Genomic DNA, 23,097 nt, shown 5'->3' with positions numbered 1-23,097 from the left:
TCTTTTGTGATGAGGGCTCGCCAAAAATCGCGAACCCAGGATGCATAATTATTAGAACCCGTAGGGGTTTGTTTGATGAGGACCAATTTTGGTCCATCAAAAACTGGTGAGAAAAGAACATCGCCTGGTTCAAGGCAACTATTGTCGGAGGCTGGGATGATGCGAAATGGGTATGGGTAGGGATTTGGATCCGAACCCGTTTGAGGAAAAGAGTTTCAGTTGTGACCCGGTATTCCAAGAGAAGTTGGGTCAAGGCTAGTTTGGGTAAAAGAATCCGGGTTATAATCCGACATTCCATATGGGTAACAGGCTGGGTCAGGCCTGGTTTGAGTGTTTGGGCCGATTGGGATTGAACTGGTTGGGAGTGGACCGGTTTAGTTTTGATCTAGGCCAGTTGGATTTGGGCTTGCATTTGTTTGGTTTGCTGTATTTGATTGAGTTTGGGCTGGGCTGGGTTTGGATTATCTGCCATTTGCAAAAGAAAGAAGAAAAAAAAACTAAACCAAGTTTTCTGTTTGATTTTAGGGACACAAAAGAGAGGCTTGTTTGAGCAGAAGCTTAAAGACAATGCTCTGATACCATGTCAGGAATCGATATAGAGGGCAAAGAGCAGCAGTTCAAGATATTGATACTGCCAAAGTATGCCAAAGAGAAGAAAGAAGGGAGAAAATTTTCTTTATTTTTCATATAGTATAAACCTATACAATGGCTAATTTATACACTTTTCGTAAATGTAAAAATGGAAATAATGAATACAAATAAATGTAATTATTCAATCAATCACATAAAATAGGGATTGATTGAATGACAAAATTACTCATTGATCACAACCAAAACGGATCAAGGAAAAGCTGTAATGATTGTGCATTCCATATTTTGTCAATTACCCCCTAAAAGGAGACTTGCCTTACCACTCTCATTTTACTCTCGTTCCCTAAATGGGAGAGTCTTGGGTAACATTCGTTCCACCACAGCAACTTTCAAAATCAAATAAAAGCAAGTTATGTATACATTCATACTATAACTCACCATTTGTGTTAACAGTTGGGATAGATTAAAGAGAAATAAATATAGACTTGGCACAGTTCTATTGAACGATTAAATGAATGACATCATACCATAGATTTACCCAACGTTTTTTGCCATTAGGTAGATCAAAACTAAGAGTAATATGCAGTCTGAGATCAAATCAATTATTCAAAGATTTTAAAGACTTTATGTTGAGTTTCTCTTGAGCACTCTTACTTCAGAGTTAGTACAATGCAAACTAGTTATAAAATATTGAAAGCGAAAAAACCACCAAGTTCAGTTTAACCATTTTTCTCTAGATTTCCTTAAATATTTTCCAAAGAGTGACTGGTTATCTTTCAACTATATATCAGGAAGAAATACCAAAGAGAACACCAATTTGTTAAACCCACACATTTTTATTGACTTGATAAATGTAAATATACAAAAAATCAATATTCAATCTATAAGAGACACTATCTAATATTGGCAACAATACCATGTCAAAGAAATATCGGGTCCGTTTGTTTTATTATTTCATACTCTATTTCCTATCATATTCTCAAAATACTTGTTTGTTTAATTATTTGGGAAATACTATTCTATTTTTTTAATTAATTTTAGATCCCTTAAGATTATTAATTTAATTAAACACCCCTAGAAAAAAGTTTAAAAATTAACAAAAACACCCCCACCCACCCATAGTTGCCAGATTGGTTGCCGGAATCTATCACAACGGCATGGAAATGACCGGAACTGGCCGGTAATTTTCCATATAGCCTTTTCTGGTTAGATCCACAGTGGATCTGGCCAGAAAAGTCTAGATCTGGCCGTCAATGATGGCCAGAGAAATGGTTGTCGCTAATGGTCAACGACGGCCAAATCTGGCCTTTTGCGGTGGTCGATGGCCAGATCCACCATAGATCTAGCCATTTCTGGCTAGATCTATGGTGGATCTGGCCGGAAAAGGCCATATCGATGCCCTACCTACCAGATCCGATCGATCTGCATCGTAACACCCTTTTTCGGCCAGATTCTGATGGTGATGGCCAGAATCTGGCACTGTGGGTGGGTGGGGGTGTTGTTGTCATTTTACAAAAAATTTATATATTGGGGTGTTTAGTTAAATTAGCAAACCTAGGGGTTTTTTTGTTAATTTTTAAATTTTACCTCGTAATACTCACCCTATTCAACTACCCAATATTATTCCCAAAATCCTATCCAAAATAACAAAACAAACACACCCATTATTTTTCTCACTATTCAATAGCTGGTTATTGATATGCATAATCAGAACAATAATAATAAAAATTACAGAGAAGAGATCTCCCAACAAGTCTAAGTTGATTTTCGGTGGCCATGTTGTAGTATACCATATGCGTCGATGATGCCAGGAGGGAATGTTGGATCTGTTGCAGCAGTTACAACTACCTTTGCCACAGAAGTTACATGGACTGGAGGTATAAACAATGAACCAATTAGTGGAATTTTGGACAGCAGTTTTGCATGCTTCAGAATCTGCATTAACCATAGAATGAATTGAAACAACAACAAATTGTTCATAAATAGAAGACAGGTACACATCTTAGAAGAATATTCATTCATGGCAAGAAAAATCTGTAAACAATCAAAAGCAACAAGTCCAATGGAGCCTCTAAACTGAGAGACAACTTCATCAGCTAAACAAATTTGCCATATAGTATCTAGAATTGAATGTACAGATAAACATAGGAACACATTAAATACGGATAATAAATCTATAATGAAAGCTTCAAATAAACAGCCATAATTGACCATTTCAAAATGAGCCCCAATTACACTTGGAGGCAACTTCATCTACCCCACCCGACGAGTCCCATGAATAAAGTTGTTGGTTATTGGAGCTTGAACACAAACTAAGTACACGAGAGAGAACAAGAAGAAAGAAGAGATGAGAGACTAGAAGACTTGTTTTTTTTTTTTTCTGTATTCATTCATTAAGAAGCAACTTATACATCTTAATGCCACTCTTGTACCTAACATTAAACATATTTTAGTTCCAAAATACATCTTAACCATACATCTTTAGCAACTCAAATTGCATCACATTAACATGATATAAAGTAGGCAGCTTAATGTATGCTGAATTCACCAAAAACAATCACTTCAGCATGCCTAAAACCAGCTTCAGTGAACTGCTCCCAGGCCAACTTCACCACTTCAAATTCTGCTTTTTACCACCAGTTTCTAGCTTCAGTTTAACAATAAAAAAAGTCTATTTCAAGCAAAATATCATCACTTTGAACACTCCTCCTTGATATTTTTTCTTGAGACACCAAGTTTAAGTTTAAAATCTTCAAACCTGGACTTACATGAAGCCTTTGTAAAGATGTATGCCAATTGATCTTCTCCCCTGCAATGAGTCAATCTGATTTCCTTGCATTGCTCAGCCTCTCTCACTGCATGAAACTTGATTTTTATGTGTTTAGTTCAACCATGCATGATTGGATTCTTTGCCATAACTACAACTGAATGATTATCACAAAAAAATTCTAGTAGGCTCACAATGTTTTACCTCCAAATCATTCAGCATATTCCTCAACCATATGGCTTGATTTACTACAACAGCAGCTAATATGTATTCAGCTTCTGCAATGGATTGAGCCACTGTTTCTTGCTTCTTGGAAGACCAGCAAAAGGTTCTACAATTCAACAAGAAAACATACCCTAATGTGCTTCGCATATCATCACATGAACCATCCCAATCACTATCTGCATAGCCCACCAATATGAAGTTTTCAGACTTCTTGAACCAGATTCCATGGTCTATTATCCCTTTGATAAACCTCAACACTCTCTTAGCTGCTTTAAATTGCTCCTCACTTGGTTTGCTCATAAATCTTGATAGGAGACTAGTGGCAAACATTAGATCAGGTCTTGTTGTTGTTAAATACAACAAACTCGCAACCAAACTTCTATAATTTGTTTCATCCACCAGGGGTGCTCCATCCTCTTTACACAACCTTTGATTTTGCACCAAAGGTGTGCCAACTGATTTACATCCGTCGATCTCAAACTTCTTCAGCATCTCATCAGCATATTTCTTTTGACATATAAAAATGCTATTTTGAGATTTATGTATTTCCATTCTAAGAAAATAGGTCATATCTCCCAAATCAGTCATCTCAAACTATTTGTGCATTGCCTTCTTAAACTCTTCAACCTGAATGGAATTATTTCCTGTCACCAGCAAATCATCTACATACAAGGAAACCATGATCACATGTTCATTAACTTCTTCACAAACAAAGTATGCTCATTTGGACTCCTTGCATATCCTAGGCTGACCAGGTAATCATTAATTCTGCTGTACCAAGCCCTTGGAGCTTGTTTTAGGCCATATAAAGCATTCTTCAGCAAATAAACCTTATCTTATTTCCCTTTGACTTCGTGTGACTCGGGCTGTTCAACAAGTATCTCTTCATCAAGCCAACCATTTAAGAAGGCTGACTTGACATCCATTTGGTAAACTTTCCACTTGAATTGAGCTGCCAATGCAAGGATTAACCAAATTGTATCATGTCTAGCAACAGGTGTAAATGTGTCTTGAAAGTCTACACCATGTTGTTGTACAAAGCCTTTGACAACAAGTCTAGCTTTCTGCTTCAAAATTGAACCATCAGGGTTCAATTTTCTCTTAAAGATACCAAGATCACTTTTCTATCGGCAGGTCTGTCCATAAGCTTCCATGTTCCATTCTTTTCTATCATGGACAACTCCTCCTGCATCACAATTCTCGATGCCTCTGACTTGGTTGCCTTTGAATAGGATGATGGTTCAAGCATTGCTACATTGCATCTCCCATAAATCTCAGCAAGAGGTCTGGTCCCTCTAACTGATGTTTCTTCTTCTACATCAGAATCTGCCCCACCAAATTTGTCAACAGCTTGTTCCCTGTGCAGTGGCCTTGTATCATCTTGAATTTTCTTCTCCTCTTAGTTCCAAACTGACCTCTCATCAACCCTCACATCTCTTGAAATAACCACCTTTTTAGACTCCAGAATATAAATTCTGTATGCCTTGGATTGGTGGCTGTAACCAACTAGGATTCCAGCTTTTGCTTTGTCATCAAGTTTGGATCTTTTGATGGCTAGTATGAGGACATAACATACACTACCAAAGATTCTAAGATGGTCCACTTGAGGCTTGACTCCATAGCATGCTTCAAATGGAGTTTGATCTTATAAAGCCTTGGTTGGAATCCTATTCAACAAGTACTCACTAGTGTTCACAGATTCTGCCTATAACTCCTTTGGCAAACTTTTTTTTTCAGTCAGCATGCATCTTGACATCTCTATCACTGTCCTATTTTTCCTTTCACTCACTCCATTTTGTTGAGAAGTGTAAGGACAGCTATACTGGTGCCATATTCCAACATCCCTGCATATTGATTCAAACTCCCATGAGGTATATTCACCCCTATTATCACTTCTCACAGCCTTCATCCTTACACCAGCTTGGTTTGCAACTTGAGTTTTAAACCTCTTAAACACAACAGTAACTTCACCTTTTTGTTTTTAGGAAGTACACCCAAGTCATTCTTGAATAATCATCAATAAACAAAGTAAAATACTTGGATCCACTCATGGATGGGGTCTGCATTGGTCCAAACACATTAGTGTGTACCAATTGGAGCTTTTCAGTAGCTCACCAGGCCTGGTTTGTTGGAAAAGTTGGTCTGCTACGCTTTCTTATTTGGCATGCTCTACACAAACTCTCATTCTCTTCTATTTCGGATAAGGTGTGAACCATATTTTTTGAGCTTCATTTGTCTAAGACCAGCATAATGATAATGACCATACCTTTTATGCCATAGGTTTGTGTCATTTGAATTCACTGACATGGCTTGAAATTATGATTTTTTGAGCTCAACTGGGAAGCTCTTTCCCACCTTTTTTACATACATCATCACATTTCCCTCATTATCTAATATTGTGCGGGATTGATTTTCAAAATGCAGAGTGTAGTTTCTTTCAAGTATATGTCCTACACTAAGCAGGTTTTGATTGATTTCAGGAACAAACAAAACATTAGTAATGATTTTTGTACCTGTCAATGTCTGTACAGCCACATCTCCTCTGCCTTTAACCTTCACATAGTCACCATTTTCAACCTTTGCTCTTGACTGGTATGATTGGTCTAGACTCACAAAATTCTCTAGATCAGGTTTTATATGATTTGTACATCCATTGTCAATCAACCAAGCTCTAGCATTGAACTAAACAGCATAGCATGAGGCTACAAACAGCTATTCTGATTTTGAATTTTGCTGCAGATCTTCAGCCATCTGTGCTTGCTGTGTTGGTTGGTGTGGTGTGTTTTTGCAGACCTTTTCAATGTGGGCGAATTGTTTACATGCCCTACATTGAATATTTGGTCTGAACCAACATTTACTCTCTGCATGGTTCTTCTTTTTACAGTGTGAACATGGTGGAAAACCCTTGAAACCTCCTGGTTTATTCCACTGACTGTTGGCTTTCTCCTTTCCTCTCTTATCTCCAACATCTTTCTTGTTTCCTCCTTGAGTTGGCTTGCCCTTTTGCAGGACAACCAATGCTGTTTCACCACTGTGTTCCTACCTCAACTTCCTTCTTTGCTCTTGAGCTTGAAGTGCATGAACAAGCTCAGTCAAGGTGATCTGAGACAAGTCCTTGGAATCCTCCAAAGAGGAGATTTTTTACTCAAACATCTTGGGTAAGCTAACCAATACTTTCTCTACAATTAGTTTATCTGTTATCTCCTCCCCTAACAACCTTATCTTGTTAACCACATTCATTAATCTATTAGCATACTCCTTAACCACTTTAGCTTCTTGCATCTTTGATGTCTCAAACTCTCTCATTAAGTTTAAGACTTGCATATTTCGGGTTTAGCTACTTCCTCCAAATTCTTCCTTGAGCTTGTCCCAAGCTTCCTTTGCTGTCTCACAAGCCATTATCCTTGTGAAAACTTGATCTGTAACAGCAGCATGTATATGAGATAGAGCTCTTGGAGCTTTTGCAGTTTCTTCTTCATGGATTCTTATTTGATTCAACGTTGGATTTGGCCCCAACTGTGGCGGCTACTTCTCTTCTTCTATGTACTGCCATAAACTCTGACCTCTTAGATAAGCCTTCATCTTAACAGCCCACATACAGCCCACATATGGTACTGTTCTCCATTGAAGGTTGGAGGTAAGAGTGAGGCTGAAGTTGCTGCCATAAAGATTGGTTTTTGGTGTGATGAGGACTGACTGCGTAAGTGCCGAATGAAAGCTTTGCAGGCCCCTTAAGATCAAATGGAGCTCGGATACTTGTTGTTAGTTATTGGAGCTTGAACACAAACTAAGTACACGGGAGAGAACAAGAAGAAAGAAGAGATAAGAGAGTGGAAGACTTGTTTTTTTCTGTATTCATTCATTAAGAAGCAACAAAGTTTATACATCTTAATGCCACTGTTGTACCTAACATTAAAACATATTTTAATGCCAAAATACATCTTAACCATACATCTTTAGCAACTCAAATTACATTACATTAACATGATATAAAGTAGGCAGCTTAATGTATGCTGAATTCACCAAAAATAATCACTCCAGCATGCCTAAAAACCAGCTTCGGTGAACTGCTCCTTGGCCAACTTAACCACTTCAAATTCTACTTTTTGCCGCCAGTTTCAAGCTTCAGTTTAACAATCAAAAAAGTTTGTTTCAAGCAAAACATCATCACTTTGAACAAAAGTCAAGCCTCAGAATTACACCTGTTACAATTGGACAAAAGCATTCCCTGTTACCATTACTCTGCTCCAGAAACTAATTATCAAAATCATTGTGTGATAAAAGAGGGTGGATTACACTGATGCATAGCCACCTTTGTGAACTTTGGGAATTTCTCAACTAGAAGAGAATGGATATATTTCTCAAGATATCATCCACGGATAACTCAATTCATACTCTTTGACTCATTTCTATGGATGATATCCTGAGTTAGAACACGCTTTGAGCCCAACTAATTGAAGTGAGAAAGAGATAAATCCAGATCGTACCAAATAAGGTGGCTAAGGAAATATACAATGATTGTAATTCTCCAAACTTTTCAGATTTGACAAGCAAGATGTGAAGTAAAAAATCATGCTCAAACGACTGTAATTATCTCCTGTTATAATAAAAAAACAACATTTATCTGTAAATCACTGCAGCACAATCTCCGGAAAAAATTGACCTTTGATTCACCATTCCAATCCTTCCAACTAAGGACATTCATCTTCACCAGGACGAACAAAGGTCTTCTTTCTAGGTTATCTCGAAAGCACACGTTTACTGATTCCTAACCGCAGCTCAACAAGCATTACAAATCTTCCTCTTTGTTCATTAACTTCAGTAGGATTGTGGCAATTGACCACACATCTATGTAAGACATTGCACCCTAAAAGGAGATTTGCCTTACCACTCTCATTTACTCTCTTTCCCTAAATGGAGAGTCTTGGGTAACATCGTTCCACCACATCAACTTTCAAAATCAATAAAAGCAGTATGTATTCATTCATACTATAACTCACCATTTGTGTTAACGGTTGGGATAGATAAAGAGAAATAAACATAGACTTGGCGCAGTTCTATTGAACGATTAAATGAATGACTCATACCATAGATTTACCCAACGTTTTTTGCCATTAGGTAGATCAAAACTGAAGAGTAATATGCAGTCTGAGATCAAATCAATTATTCAAAGATTTTAAAGACTTTATGTTGAATTTCTCTTGAGCACTCTTACTTCAGAGTTGTACAATGCAAACTAGTTATAAAATATTGAAAGCAAAAAAACCACCAAGTTAAGTTTAACCATTTTTCTCTAGAGTGACTGGTTATCTTTCAACTAGATATCAGGAAGAAATACCAAATAGAACACCAATTTGTTAAACCCACTCATTTTTATTGACCTTATTGTTATGAAAATCCACAATCATTCTCACCTAATCACACGCACAAATACCAGATACACACATACTACAAAATCAACAATCAACCAACTCAAGCACAAATATACCATGGTTCACCTTCCACAAAGGAAAGATTACATCCACGTTGAGCTCCAGGAATTTTTGGGGCTCACGCACTAGGAATAAACGTTATTACAAATTACAGAAAAAAACTCTCACTGATTTACCCAAGATCAATCAAGAAACTCACTCACACAAACCTGACAACACTCCTAGAGATGACTGACCCAGTCTCTCAACCTAAAGGAACAACCTCCCCTCACCCAGGATTACACAGATTTGCAACTCAAAACAAGATTGAAACAAACTCTCAACACTCAAAAGTAAAATAATCTGATGCGTAAAAGAGAAGGAGCAAAAAACTGTTTCTGTGTAAAAAATGCTCTCCCTTTTATAGTTTGACCTTGTGCGCTAATTCTGGCCCTTGGATTTGCTTGATTTTAGTGGCTGAGATCTGCTCTAATCTTGAGTGAAACTGCAGCGTTTTGCTTAATGAAATTATGCAGAAACGTTGTGTTTTGAGCTTCAGATATTAACAATCTCCACCTGAAACTTAAAACTTCACAACCCAATTTCCTAAATGTAGCTCACCATCCTAAACTCCCTTCATAGCTCAGTTGTTGCTGTTACTGGACAAACAGTAGGTTCAAGCAATGCTTGAACTTGGTAACATGACAATCTTGGTACCCATATCAGTAGGATTATCTTCTGTTGGGACTTCTCAAGATGATCAATACTTGGGCAACTAGATCTCTGACGAAATGAAATCTGACACCACATGTTTGGTCCTGTCATGATAGACAGGATTCTTGCTCAGGTGAATGGCGCTTTGGCTATCTGAATAAATTGTGGCTACTCCATCAATCAAATTCACTTCAGTTAGTATTCCTTGGAGCCACAGTGCTTCCTTGAATACATCAGCAATAGCCACTAATCTACCTCGTTGGGAGAGTGCCACAATAGGGCTGGAGCTGGGATTTCCAGCTCACACAGTTTCCTCCCAATGTGAAGACATAAGTAGGGTTGATTTTCTTGTGTCTTTATCCCCTACAAATCAGAATCTACAAAACCCACAAGATCAAGTGAATTATATCTTTTACAATATCCAAACCAATATGTGAAGTGCCATTATATCTCAGAACCCATTTAGGGCTGACCAGTGTTCTGACCCAGGATGACATAAACGACTCAGCAATGACATAGAAAAAGGAATCAGGTCTGGTGCTAATCATGGCATCATAATTACCTTATTACATTTGCATAAGGCCTTGTTCCATCTTTATTAACTCAGAATCTCTGTTTTGGGCATTGGTGTTTACTAAGTATGAAATGACTTGCTAAAGGCATAGATACAACCTTTGATTCAGCCATATTAAACTAGAAACTAATTTTTTTAAGTAGGAGCTTTGAGTTAATCTAATTCATGACGTTTCTATTCCATTGTATTACCATTCCTAATATCCTTTTAACACATCCTAAGTCTTTCATGTCAAACTCCGCCTTAAGTTTACTCTTTAGCCATCTATCCTAGATTTAGATTTGCTAATCAAGAGCTGTCATCCCATATAAGAGTAAATAAAAAGGCATATCATTATCCAAAGCAAATAAAAGCAACTACATATTTGCTCCTTTAAACCCAATGCTTAAAATAAATGCATCAACCTCTGTACCTTGCCTAAGGGACTGTTTCAGTCCATACAATACTTATGAAGCAAACACACATAATTTTGAAGAATTTTATCAACAAATCCAGCAGGTTGCTCATATATATTTTCTCTTCTAGGTTTCCATGTAGAAAGCAGCCTTAACATCTAGTTGCTCTAGTTCTAGGTCATAATGTGCAACACAACCAACTAATCCTAATTGTTTTATACTTAATACTGGTGAGAAAATTTCATACCTTGCTACAAGTCTACTTATACCTAGGAGGGTCAGAAGAGTTTATACCTTCTTTTACCTTGAATAGCTATCGACATTCAACTGGTTTCTGATCCTTTGGAGTTGGGACTAAGGACCATGTTCTGTTGACCTTCAGAGACTGCATTTCTTCCTCTATTGCAGCCTGCCATTTGTCCTTCCTTGTCCTGTCCTTTGATCTGATTGCTTCCTCATAGCTATCAGGTTTCTGATCTTAGTACTTCAGCTCACCACCAGTGCAGTGAAGATCAAATCAGCAGAGGAATATCTTGCTGGAGGTCTAATCTCTTTACGGGTCCTGTCTTTGTTAGCTGATACTGTGCCAAGGACTTTCTTGGGTTGGTTCTAAGTTCTCAGTTGGTTCACCCTCCTGGTCATGATCCAGGCTGCCATTTCAATTTCTTCATCAGGTTGAATACTGAGGCTCCACCTCAATTTGTTCCCTGCATTTGTTCTTGACTTATAGGATCAATGTTAGAGGTACCTGCACCAGGGTTAGTAGTTTTGCAGGAAAAATCTTCATTAAAAATAACATCCCACTGATTATTACTTTAACCCCTGGTGATGTTCTTTCCCATAATCTAATCCCTTAGTCCCTTCTTGATAACCATGGAAAACACACTTTGTGACCTAGGTTCAAGATTCCCTTCTTTTGTGTGTGCATAGGTTGCACACCCAAAGACCCTAAGGTGGTTTGGTTTGGCTTTCTTTTGGACCATCTCTCCTTGGGACAGGTGAAACCTATTGCACTATAGGGGCTTCTATTGACTAAATATGCTGCAGTGTTGAGGGTTTCTCCCAAAGGCTTAGGTAATCCTAATGTGAACAGTAAGCATCTCACCTTTTCTAACATGTCCTATTCATTCTCTCACTACTCCATTTTGCTGAGGAGTTCCCCTGACTGTTCTGTGTCTCAAAATACCTTTATCACTTCAGTATCTATCAAACTCTAAATTGCAGAACTCTAGCCCTTATCTATCCTAAGGGCTTTAACCTTTAATCCACTGGTTTCTACAAGTGTTTGCCAATTCTTGAACCTATCTAAAGCCTCTTTTTAGATCTAAGCAGAAAAACCCACACTTTCCTACTGTGTCATCCACTATCGACAGGAAATAGCTACTGCCCCCATGAGATTTTATCTTTTCTGCCCCCAAGATCAGCATGTAAGTATCTAAACAGTTAGTGGCCTGGTGTGTCCCCTTATGAAAACTTAGCCTATGTTGCTTCTTCATTATCAAGTTTCACAAAACTTTAGATCACTAATGACATCCCTACCAAACAACCCCTGTTTACTTAGAGTATCTAGGCATTTTTGGCTCATATGCCCTAACCTTAAATGCCACTTTTCAGTGTCTATCAGATTTGTAGTAAGCAAACAATTAGAACAGTAACCCCCACTCAAGATGTACAACCCATTCTTCTTACCCCACTAAGTACTATGATGTTACCCTTATAGACATTTAAGCAACCATTTTTGCCTTATAACAACACCCAGATCCATCTAAGACTCCTAATGAATCAAGTTTCTCTTGAGATCTGGAATATACCGAACCTTAGTAAGTTTGACTAGTTTTCCATTATCATCCTCAAGGATATACTACCAACTCCCTGAACCTTGCATGCATTGTTATTCCTATAAAACAGTCTCCGTCATTTGGTTCAAACTTGGAACCAATTTTTGTTTGGACTCTGTGGAATGACAACCATAATCTAACACCCATTCCCCTATGGTATCAGCCTTAGACACTATTAGGACCTCTGATTCTTCAATGCTATGTTTTGTGGTGGCTAAATTGCTCTCAGTGTTGGACTGTTTTCTGTTCCTAATCCACTCAAAATAGTTTTTTTCTTAGATGACCAGTCTTATTGCAATAGAAACATTTTCGGTTTCCCTTTGGATTTGTTAGTGTTTTTACCCTCTTTTTGTTCCTAGAGCCACAGCCGTGATGAGGATACTACCCACCTGACTAATTTCGCCCTTACCCTTAATAAATAGGCTATTACCACTCCTTTTATGAACCCTAAGTTCTAACTCCCTAGCTTTTAACCCAGTAACAATTAATCTACACTAGGTACAGTGCCAGTGTACTGCAAAGCATTCTTTACTACTTGATATTCATCATTCAAAGAATTTAAAAGAATCATGGCAAGGCTGGAATCACTAAGTTCTTGATCAGTACCCTTGAGAACCAGGGTCATTTTCAAGAACTCATCCAGGTTCTCCTCAATAGTCCTATTACTGTCCATTTTATACGAAAATAGGGCACCTTTTAAGTATGCTAGATTAGGACCTGATGTAAAGAATAAAGAGATTCAAGCTTACCCTAGAAGCCAATTGGGGTTTCAAACCCATCGATCTTCCGCAACACCACTAGCGCAAGGTTCATGATGATTAAGTTGTGGGCCTCTTCATCCACTCGGCCTTTTTCTTTAGCTTCTCCTCCGGCCACTTGGTGGAATCCTCTCCAGTGCAATAGACACTTTGTTGTGGGACATCAAACTTTCATCTTCTAGTGATCTCACCCTAGTTGTACTCATGACTGAATGTGTGGTTTTTGTGTTTGGTGATTACTAAATAAAACCCAAGAAGAAACCAAGATTGTCCTCTCCTTCTCCAATTGATATCCCTAATTTTCAAAATTTCTAATCCTAGACTCTCCTAAGCCTTTAATCAAGAAATCCCATTTATGACTAAACCCTAGATTTCGAAAAATCAAGAAACCCTAGATTGACAACACTAACCTCGCTCTAATATCACTGTTATAAAAATCCACAATCAATTCTCACCCAATCACTGCACAATAACACAGATAACACACACCACTCTACAAAATCAACAATCAACCAACTCAAGAACACCAAATTTACCGTGGTTCACCTTTCCACAAAGGAAAGATTACATCCACGTTGAGCTCTAGGAATTTTTGGGGCTCACTGCACTAGGAATAAACGTTATTATAGATTACAGAAAAACTCTCACTGATTTACCGAAAATCAATCAAGAAACTCACTCACACAAACCTGACAACAATCCCTAGAGATGACCGGCCCGTCTCTCTAAACCTAAAGAACAACCTGCCTTCACCTAGGATTCTATTTGCAACTAAAAACAAGATTGAAACAAACTCTCAACACTCAAAAGTAAAACAATCTGATGTGTAAAAGAGAAGGAGCAAAAGCTGTTTCTGTGTGTAAAAGCTCTCCCTTTTATAGTTTGACCTTGTGCACTAATTCTGGCCCTTGGATGCTTGATTTTAGCGGCTGATATATGCTCTAATCTTGAGTGAAACTGCAGTGTTTTGCTTAATGAATTCTGCAGAAACGTTGCGTTTTGAGCTTTGGATATTAACACTTATAAATGTAAATATACAAAGATAAATATTCAATCTACAGAGACACTATCTGATATTGGCAACAGTACCATGTCAGAGAAATATTATTTTCTCACTATTCAATAGCTGGTTATTGATATCATATAGAACAATATAATAATATATAGAGAAGAGATCCCTACAAGTCTAAGCTGATTTTTAGTGGCCAGTTGTAGTATACCATATACATCGATGATGCTAGTAGGGAACGTTGGATCTATTGTAGCATTCAACTACCTTTGCCACATAAGTTACATGAACGGGAGGTATAAACATGGACCAATTAGCAGAATTTTGAACCAGTTTTGCATGCTTCAATCTGCATTAAGAATAGAATGAATTGAAACAACAACAAATTGTTCATAAACAGAAGACAGGTACACATCTTAAAGAATATTCTTCATGGCAAGAAAAATCTATAAACAATCACAGCAACAGTCCAATAGAGCCTCTAAACTAAGAGCAACTTCATCAGCTAAACAAATTGCCATAGTATCTAGAATTGAATTTAGTAAAAATAGGAACACATTAAATACACATAATATTCTATAATGAAAGGTTCAAATAAATCCATATTACCATTTCCAAGAGCCCCAATGGCACTTAGAGCAACTTCATCTGCCCCACCCACGAGTCCCATGAGTAGAGCTGTTGGTTGATTATTGGAGCTTGAACACAACTAAGTATACAGAGAGACAGAAGAAGAAGAGATGAGAGACTGGAAGACTTGTTTTTTGTTTTTTATTCATTCTAAAGAGCAACAAGTTTATACATCTTAATGCCCCTATGTACCTAACATTAAAACATATTTTAATGCCAAAATACATCTTAACCTACATCTTTAGCAACTCAAATTACATCACATTAACATGATATAAAGTAGGCAGCTTAATGTATGCTGAATTCACCAAAAAACATCATTTTAGCATGCCTAAAAACCATCTTCGGTGAACTACTCCCAAGCGAACTTCACCACTTCAAATTCTGCTTTTTGCTGCCAGTTTCTAGCTTTAGTTTAACAATCAAAAAAATTTGTTTCAAGCAAAATATTTGAACACTCCTCCTTGATATTTTGCTTTGACACCCAAGTTTAAGTTTAAGATTTTCAAACTGGACTTACATGAAGCCTTTGTAAAGATGTTTGCCAATTGATCTCTCCCCTGTAGTGAGTCAATCTGATTTCCCTGCATTGCTCAGCCTCTCTCACCGATGAAACTTGATTTTTATGGTTAGTTTGACCATGCATGATAGATTCTTTGCCATAGCTATAGTCGATGATTATCACAAAAATTTCAGTAGGCTCACATTGTTTACCTCCACAATTCAACAAGAAAACATACCCTGATGTGCTTCGCATATCTCACATACAAGAACCACCCCAATCACTATCTACATAGCCACCAATCTGAAGTTTTCGGACTTCCTGAACCGATTCCATGACATGTCATCCCTCTGATAAACCCAACACTCTCTTAGCTGCTCTAAGTTGCTCCTCACTTGGTTTGCTCATAAATCTGATAGGAGACTAGTGGCAAACATTAGATCAGGTCTTGTTGTTGTTAATACACAACTCCCACCAAACTTCTATAATTTGTTCATCTACCAGGGCTGCTCCATCCTCTTTACACAACTTTTTACACCAAAGGTGTGCCAACTGATTTACATCCGTCAACCCAAACTTCTTCAGCATCTCATTAGCATATTTCTTTTTACATATAAAATTTCTTTTGAGATTGATGTATTTCCATTCAAAATGGTCATCTCTCCCAATCAGTCATCTCAAACTCTTTGTGCATTGCCTTCTAAACTCTTCAACCTGAATGGAATTTTTTCCTATCACAGCAAATCATCTACATACAAGGAAATCATGATCACATATTCATTAACTTCTTCACATACAAAGTGCTCATTTGGACTCCTCGCATATCCTAGGCTAACCAGGTATTATTATTATGCTGTACCAGCCCTTGGAGCTTGTTTTAGGCCATATAAAGTCTTATTCCCTCTGACTTCGTGTCCCTTAGGCTCTTCAACAAGATTCTTCATCAAGCCAACCATTAAGAAGGCTGAGTTGACATCTCATTTGGTAAACTTTCCACTTGAATTAGCTCCAATGCAAGGATTAACCGAATTGTATCATCTAGCAACAGTGCAAATGTGTCTTGAAAGTCTACACCAGTGATTTGCAAAGCCTTTGACAAAAAGTCTAGCTTTGTGCTTCAAATGAACCATCAGGGTTCAATTTTCTCTTAAAGATGCCTTAACTTGGATCATTTTTCTATCGCAGTCTGTCCACAGCTTCCAGTTCCATTTTTCTATCATGGACAATCCCTCATGCATCGCAATTCTCCATGACTCTAACTTGGTTGCCTCTTGAATAGGATGATGGTTCAAGCATAGCTCATTGCATCTCCCATAAATCTCAGCAAGAGGTCTGGTCCCTCTAACTGATGTTTCTTCTTCTGTATCAGAATCTACCCCACCAATTGTCAGCAGCTTGTTCCCTTTGCAGTGGCCTTTGTATCATCTTGAATTTTCTTCTCCTCTAGTTCCAAACTGACCTCTCATCAACCCTCACATCTTGAAATCACCACCTTTTTAGACCCGGAATATAAATTTGTATGCCTGTGATTGGCGTGTAACCAACTAGGATTCCAACTTTTGCTTTGTCATCAAGTTTGATCTTTTGATGGATGGTATGAGGACTAACATCACTACCAAAGATTCTAAGACGGTCCACTTGAGGCTTGACTCCATACCATGTTTCAAAGGGAGTTTGATCTTATAAAGCCTTAGTTGGAATCCTATTCAACAAGTCTCACTAGTGTTCACAGATTTTGCCCACAACTCATTTGGCAAACTTTTTTTAGTCAGCATGCATTTGACATCTCCATCATTGTCCTATTTTTCCTTTCACTTGCTCCATTTTGTTGAGGAGTGTAAGGACAGCTATACTAGCCATATTCTAGCATCCCTCATATTGATTCAAACTCCCATGAGGTATATTCACCCCTATTACCACTTCTCACACCTTTATCCTTACACTAGCTTGGTTTCTACTTGAGTTTTAAACCTCCTAAACTGTACACTTCACATTTTTTGTTTTAGGAAGTACACTCAAGTCATTCTTGAATAATCACATAAACAAAGTAAAATTCACGGCAGAACAAAGCATATTAAAATCAAATATCATGCTGTTAGGGAAGCTGAACAGTGTGGAGAAGTGAACTTAGTTCACTGCCGAGGAGAAGACCAGGTTGCAGATATCATGACAAAGGCATTATGCAAATCCAAGTTTGAAGCCTTGAGGCTAAAACTTGGTGTTTCCAGCCAAAGCTCCAAGGTGGAGTGTTGAAGGTTGATGCTGTGCTGGAAGTTGGTTGCCGAATGTATGTGAAACCTGGAAGAGTTTTTGCTTTGCATGGACTGCATGGGAGTGCTTCTCTTTTTAGTAACTTAAGATGTATTGTAATTTAATGTTAATCCTTTATTTAATGGCTCAGCTTTTGTAATGAAGTAGTTAGCCTTTTATGTGGCTTAGCTGAGATTAAGGAAAAGTGGTCTGCTGGTTGTTGAAACAGTAATTGAAGTATGTTATATGCAGTTTTTGTCTAATGAAAAAGTGTGTCCAGTTTTTAGTTTTCATCTCTCTTCTTCTTTGAATAACCAGCATCACAAAAACGAACACGCCCATTTATTAATGCAAATAGGATCGTCAAATTTCTTTAAGATATAGTAAAGAATCTACTTATGTTATGCACAAAACAGAAGCAGACTAAAGAGAGTTTTGGTTTTAATAGAATTGTTGTGGTTTTTCTTTTCCATTGTACTTCTACAAAAAATCTAATTCCTTATATAGGATTGTTGGTACCTTTTAAATGAGAATGTACCTTTTGTGAAACTATTTTGAGATATGAGTACAACCTTTTGAAAAAACATGACCTTTTGTAAAGACATGACCTTTAGAAGAGACACAACCTTCCAAAGGGAAACCTTTGAAGATACATGACCTTCCAAAGAGAAACCTGTTGATAATGGACATGCCCAATTAGGAAAAATGTCTCACATAGTATTGGGTTCAATTAAAATCTTAGCAAGATAAAATCGTTTATTCAATATGAACTTTTTACTTACAATATTATCTAAAAAGAATAATTCTTCCCATCATGTTAATCAATCAATACTGTCCAATGAGGCTTCAAGCCTGATCTCTGATGGCAAAAAGCTAAGACCTTCAAAAATATCCAAAACCTATTAATTGTTCTTTCTGGAGGGGAAGATGTTATCAATTCACAGAGTGAAAATCCTACCACCTAGCTGAAGATGATAAAGTCAGAAGTCTAGAGCCAAAGCAAGAGAATAGGAGACATGATCTCCATGTGGCAGTTTCTTCATTAACGCTGCATTAGTCATCTCTACATCAGAAATAGCAAAATATTGTCAACAGCATCCCTGGTCCAAAGGCCCAAATTTGCTCCAACTTAAACCATATTGAAACACATGTCACATGGCATCACAGATGTCTAAAAATGGCCATCTACACACTATAAAGCGGAACAGGTTATGAGTTCTACCTCATGAAAGCAATTGAGTTTTAGTTCCTACTATCTTCCGCGTTAATTCCAGAGAAAACTGAAAATGGACCAATCCCAGAACACAGGTTTCCAAGCCGGCCAGGCCAAAGGCCAAGCTCAGGTGACCTCTTACATAAATGAACATTAACATTCCTTAATTCCAGTTCAACATCCATGATACATATTGCATAATCTTTAATGATGTAAATATTTACATTTTCTTCCAGGAAAAGAGCAGCCAGATGATGGATAAGGCTAATAATGCTGCCCAATCTGCCAAGGAGTCGTGCCAACAGGTATCTATACAAAGCGAAAAACTTACATCTAGAGATGAATAAAGACTAGAAGGGGTTGAAGTTCATTCAACTAACCAGGCTTAATTGTTGTTGAAGTTCATGACTAATGATAAACACATGTATACAGGCTGGCCAGCAAATGCAGGATAAAGCTCAGGGTGCTGCTGATGCTGCCAAGAATGCCGTTGGAATCAACAAATAAAACCAAAGGATGAGTGACACCCACCTGCTTCTCTTCGAATAGTACACATTTAACCAGTTTATTTGTTTTTGCCATTGTTTAGCTCATCAATAGCTGGCTGTTTTTTTGTGTCCTTTTCCTTTCTTTGTTTCTTGTCACCGTTGTGTACTTCGAACATAAAGAGAGAGCTTTAATGAATTGTTTCTAGTCTTGAGTCTTCAATCACTTTTCCTTATCTTTGAAATGCATTAAAATAATATGATGCCCCTAGTCTGAATCTTTTAGCAGGTCACTGATAAATGAGTCTCGGACAACACATTCCATTAATTCAATTGACCTAGTAGCCATATATCACACAATTTTTATTCAAAAATTTATGAAATCGGCTAAGATTCTGGAGTCATAAGATTGTGGTGAAGAATACCATTGATATATATCAGATTGCAAGCAAATGATCATAACTCAACAGGTTGTTGCAAACAATCCTGCATGAAAAAGCCTACAATTCAAACAAGAAAATAATGGATACTTCAAACCAAAAAAGGAAAAATACTATCTACTCCTTGCCAGGAATGTTTCAGATTTGACAAGCAAGATGTGAAGTAAAAAATCATGCTCAAACGACTGTAATTATCTCCTGTTATAAAGTAAAAAACAACATTTATCTGTAAATCACTGCAGCACAATCTCCGGAAAAAATTGACCTTTGATTCACCATTCCAATCCTTCCAACTAAGGACATTCATCTTCACCAGGACGAACAAAGGTCTTCTTTTCTAGGTTATCTCGAAAGCACACGTTTACTGATTCCTAACCTGCAGCTTCAACAAGCATTACAAATCTTCCTCTTTGTTCATTAACTTTCAGTAGGATTGTGGCAATTGACCACACATCTATGTAAGACATTGCACCCTAAAAGGAGATTTGCCTTACCACTCTCATTTTACTCTCTTTCCCTAAATGGGAGAGTCTTGGGTAACATTCGTTCCACCACATCAACTTTCAAAATCAAATAAAAGCATGTTATGTATTCATTCATACTATAACTCACCATTTGTGTTAACGGTTGGGATAGATTAAAGAGAAATAAACATAGACTTGGCGCAGTTCTATTGAACGATTAAATGAATGACATCATACCATAGATTTACCCAACGTTTTTTGCCATTAGGTAGATCAAAACTGAAGAGTAATATGCAGTCTGAGATCAAATCAATTATTCAAAGATTTTAAAGACTTTATGTTGAATTTCTCTTGAGCACTCTTACTTCAGAGTTAGTACAATGCAAACTAGTTATAAAATATTGAAAGCAAAAAAACCACCAAGTTAAGTTTAACCATTTTTCTCTAGAGTGACTGGTTATCTTTCAACTAGATATCAGGAAGAAATACCAAATAGAACACCAATTTGTTAAACCCACTCATTTTTATTGACCTTATTGTTATGAAAATCCACAATCAATTCTCACCTAATCACACGCACAAATAACACAGATAACACACATACTACAAAATCAACAATCAACCAACTCAAGAACACCAAATATACCATGGTTCACCTTCCACAAAGGAAAGATTACATCCACGTTGAGCTCCAGGAATTTTTGGGGCTCACTGCACTAGGAATAAACGTTATTACAAATTACAGAAAAACTCTCACTGATTTACCCAAAGATCAATCAAGAAACTCACTCACACAAACCTGACAACAATCCCTAGAGATGACCTGACCCAGTCTCTCTAAACCTAAAGGAACAACCTGCCCTCACCCAGGATTACACAGATTTGCAACTCAAAACAAGATTGAAACAAACTCTCAACACTCAAAAGTAAAATAGATCTGATGCGTAAAAGAGAAGGAGCAAAAAAACTGTTTCTGTGTAAAAAATGCTCTCCCTTTTATAGTTTGACCTTGTGCGCTAATTCTGGCCCTTGGATTTGCTTGATTTTAGTGGCTGAGATCTGCTCTAATCTTGAGTGAAACTGCAGCGTTTTGCTTAATGAAATTATGCAGAAACGTTGTGTTTTGAGCTTCAGATATTAACAATTCTCCACCTTGAAACTTAAAACTTCTACAACCCAAATTTCCTAAATGTAGCTCACCATCCTAAACTCCCTTCATAGCTCAGTTGTTGCCTGTTACTGGACAAACAGTAGGTTCAAGCAATGCTTGAACTTGGTAACAGTGACAATCTTGGTACCCATATCAGTAGGATTATCTTCTGTTGGGACTTTCTTCAAGATGATCAATACTTGGGCAACTAGATCTCTGACGAAATGAAATCTGACATCCACATGTTTGGTCCTGTCATGATAGACAGGATTCTTGCTCAGGTGAATGGCGCTTTGGCTATCTGAATAAATTGTGGCTACTCCATCAATCAAATTCACTTCAGTTAGTATTCCTTGGAGCCACAGTGCTTCCTTGAATACATCAGCAATAGCCACATAATCTACCTCAGTTGGGGAGAGTGCCACAATAGGCTGGAGCTGGGATTTCCAGCTCACACAGTTTCCTCCCAATGTGAAGACATAAGTAGTGGTTGATTTTCTTGTGTCTTTATCCCCTACAAAATCAGAATCTACAAAACCCACAAGATCAAGTGAATTATATCTTTTACAATATTCCAAACCAATATGTGAAGTGCCATTAATATACCTCAGAACCCATTTAAGGGCTGACCAGTGTTCTGACCCAGGATTTGACATAAAACGACTCAGCAATGACATAGAAAAGGAAAGGTCAGGTCTGGTGCTAATCATGGCATACATAATTGACCTTATTACATTTGCATAAGGGCCTTGTTCCATCTTTATTAACTCAGAATCTGTTTTGGGACATTGGTGTTTACTAAGTATGAAATGACTTGCTAAAGGCATAGATACAACCTTTGATTCAGCCATATTAAACTTAGAAACTAATTTTTTTAAGTAGGAGCTTTGAGTTAATCTTAATTCATGACAGTTTCTATTCCTATGTATTACCATTCCTAATATCCTTTTAACACATCCTAAGTCTTTCATGTCAAACTCCGCCTTAAGTTTACTCTTTAGCCCATCTATCCTAGATTTAGATTTGCTAATCAAGAGCATGTCATCCACATATAAGAGTAAATAAAAAGGCATATCATTATCCAAAGCAAAATAAAAGCAACTATCATATTTGCTCCTATTAAACCCAATGCTTAAAATAAATGCATCAAACCTCTTGTACCATTGCCTAAGGGACTGTTTCAGTCCATACAATGACTTATGAAGCAAACACACATAATTTTGAAGAATTTTATCAACAAATCCAGCAGGTTGTCTCATATATATTTTCTCTTCTAGGTTTCCATGTAGAAAAGCAGCCTTAACATCTAGTTGCTCTAGTTCTAGGTCATAATGTGCAACTACAACCAACATAATCCTAATTGTTTTATACTTAACTACTGGTGAGAAAATTTCATAACCTTTAGCTACAAGTCTAGCCTTATACCTAGGAGGGTCAGAAGAGTTTATACCTTCTTTTACCTTGAATAGCTATCGACATTCAACTGGTTTCTGATCCTTTGGAGTTGGGACTAAGGACCATGTTCTGTTGACCTTCAGAGACTGCATTTCTTCCTCTATTGCAGCCTGCCATTTGTCCTTGTCCTTGTCCTTGTCCTTTGATCTGATTGCTTCCTCATAGCTATCAGGTTCTGATCTTAGTACTTCAGCTCCAGCCACCAGTGCAGTGAAGATCAAATCAG

General features: G+C 37.5%; 2 protein-coding genes across 2 annotated transcripts; one reads left to right on the top strand and one right to left on the bottom strand.

Annotated features, from left to right (window-relative positions):
• Positions 1-18,950: 18,950 nt before the first annotated feature.
• Positions 18,951-19,384, top strand: LOC116137716 (stress-induced protein KIN2-like). Its single transcript, XM_031423402.1, has 3 exons — positions 18,951-19,007; positions 19,114-19,182; positions 19,310-19,384. The coding sequence occupies exons 1-3, from the start codon at positions 18,951-18,953 to the stop codon at positions 19,382-19,384; spliced, it is 201 nt and encodes a 66-aa protein (XP_031279262.1).
• A 2,118-nt stretch (positions 19,385-21,502) lies between these two features.
• On the bottom strand, positions 21,503-22,174 carry LOC116137750 (secreted RxLR effector protein 161-like). The gene has a single exon (XM_031423447.1). The coding sequence runs from the start codon at positions 22,172-22,174 to the stop codon at positions 21,503-21,505; it is 672 nt and encodes a 223-aa protein (XP_031279307.1).
• Between the last annotated feature and the right edge of the window lie 923 nt (positions 22,175-23,097).

This window comes from Pistacia vera, unplaced genomic scaffold (assembly GCF_008641045.1).
Source record: "Pistacia vera cultivar Batoury unplaced genomic scaffold, PisVer_v2 Contig333, whole genome shotgun sequence".
Lineage (NCBI taxonomy): Eukaryota > Viridiplantae > Streptophyta > Magnoliopsida > Sapindales > Anacardiaceae > Pistacia > Pistacia vera.
Note: the sequence above shows the minus strand (reverse complement) of the source record. Positions and strands in the feature narration are given on the sequence as shown.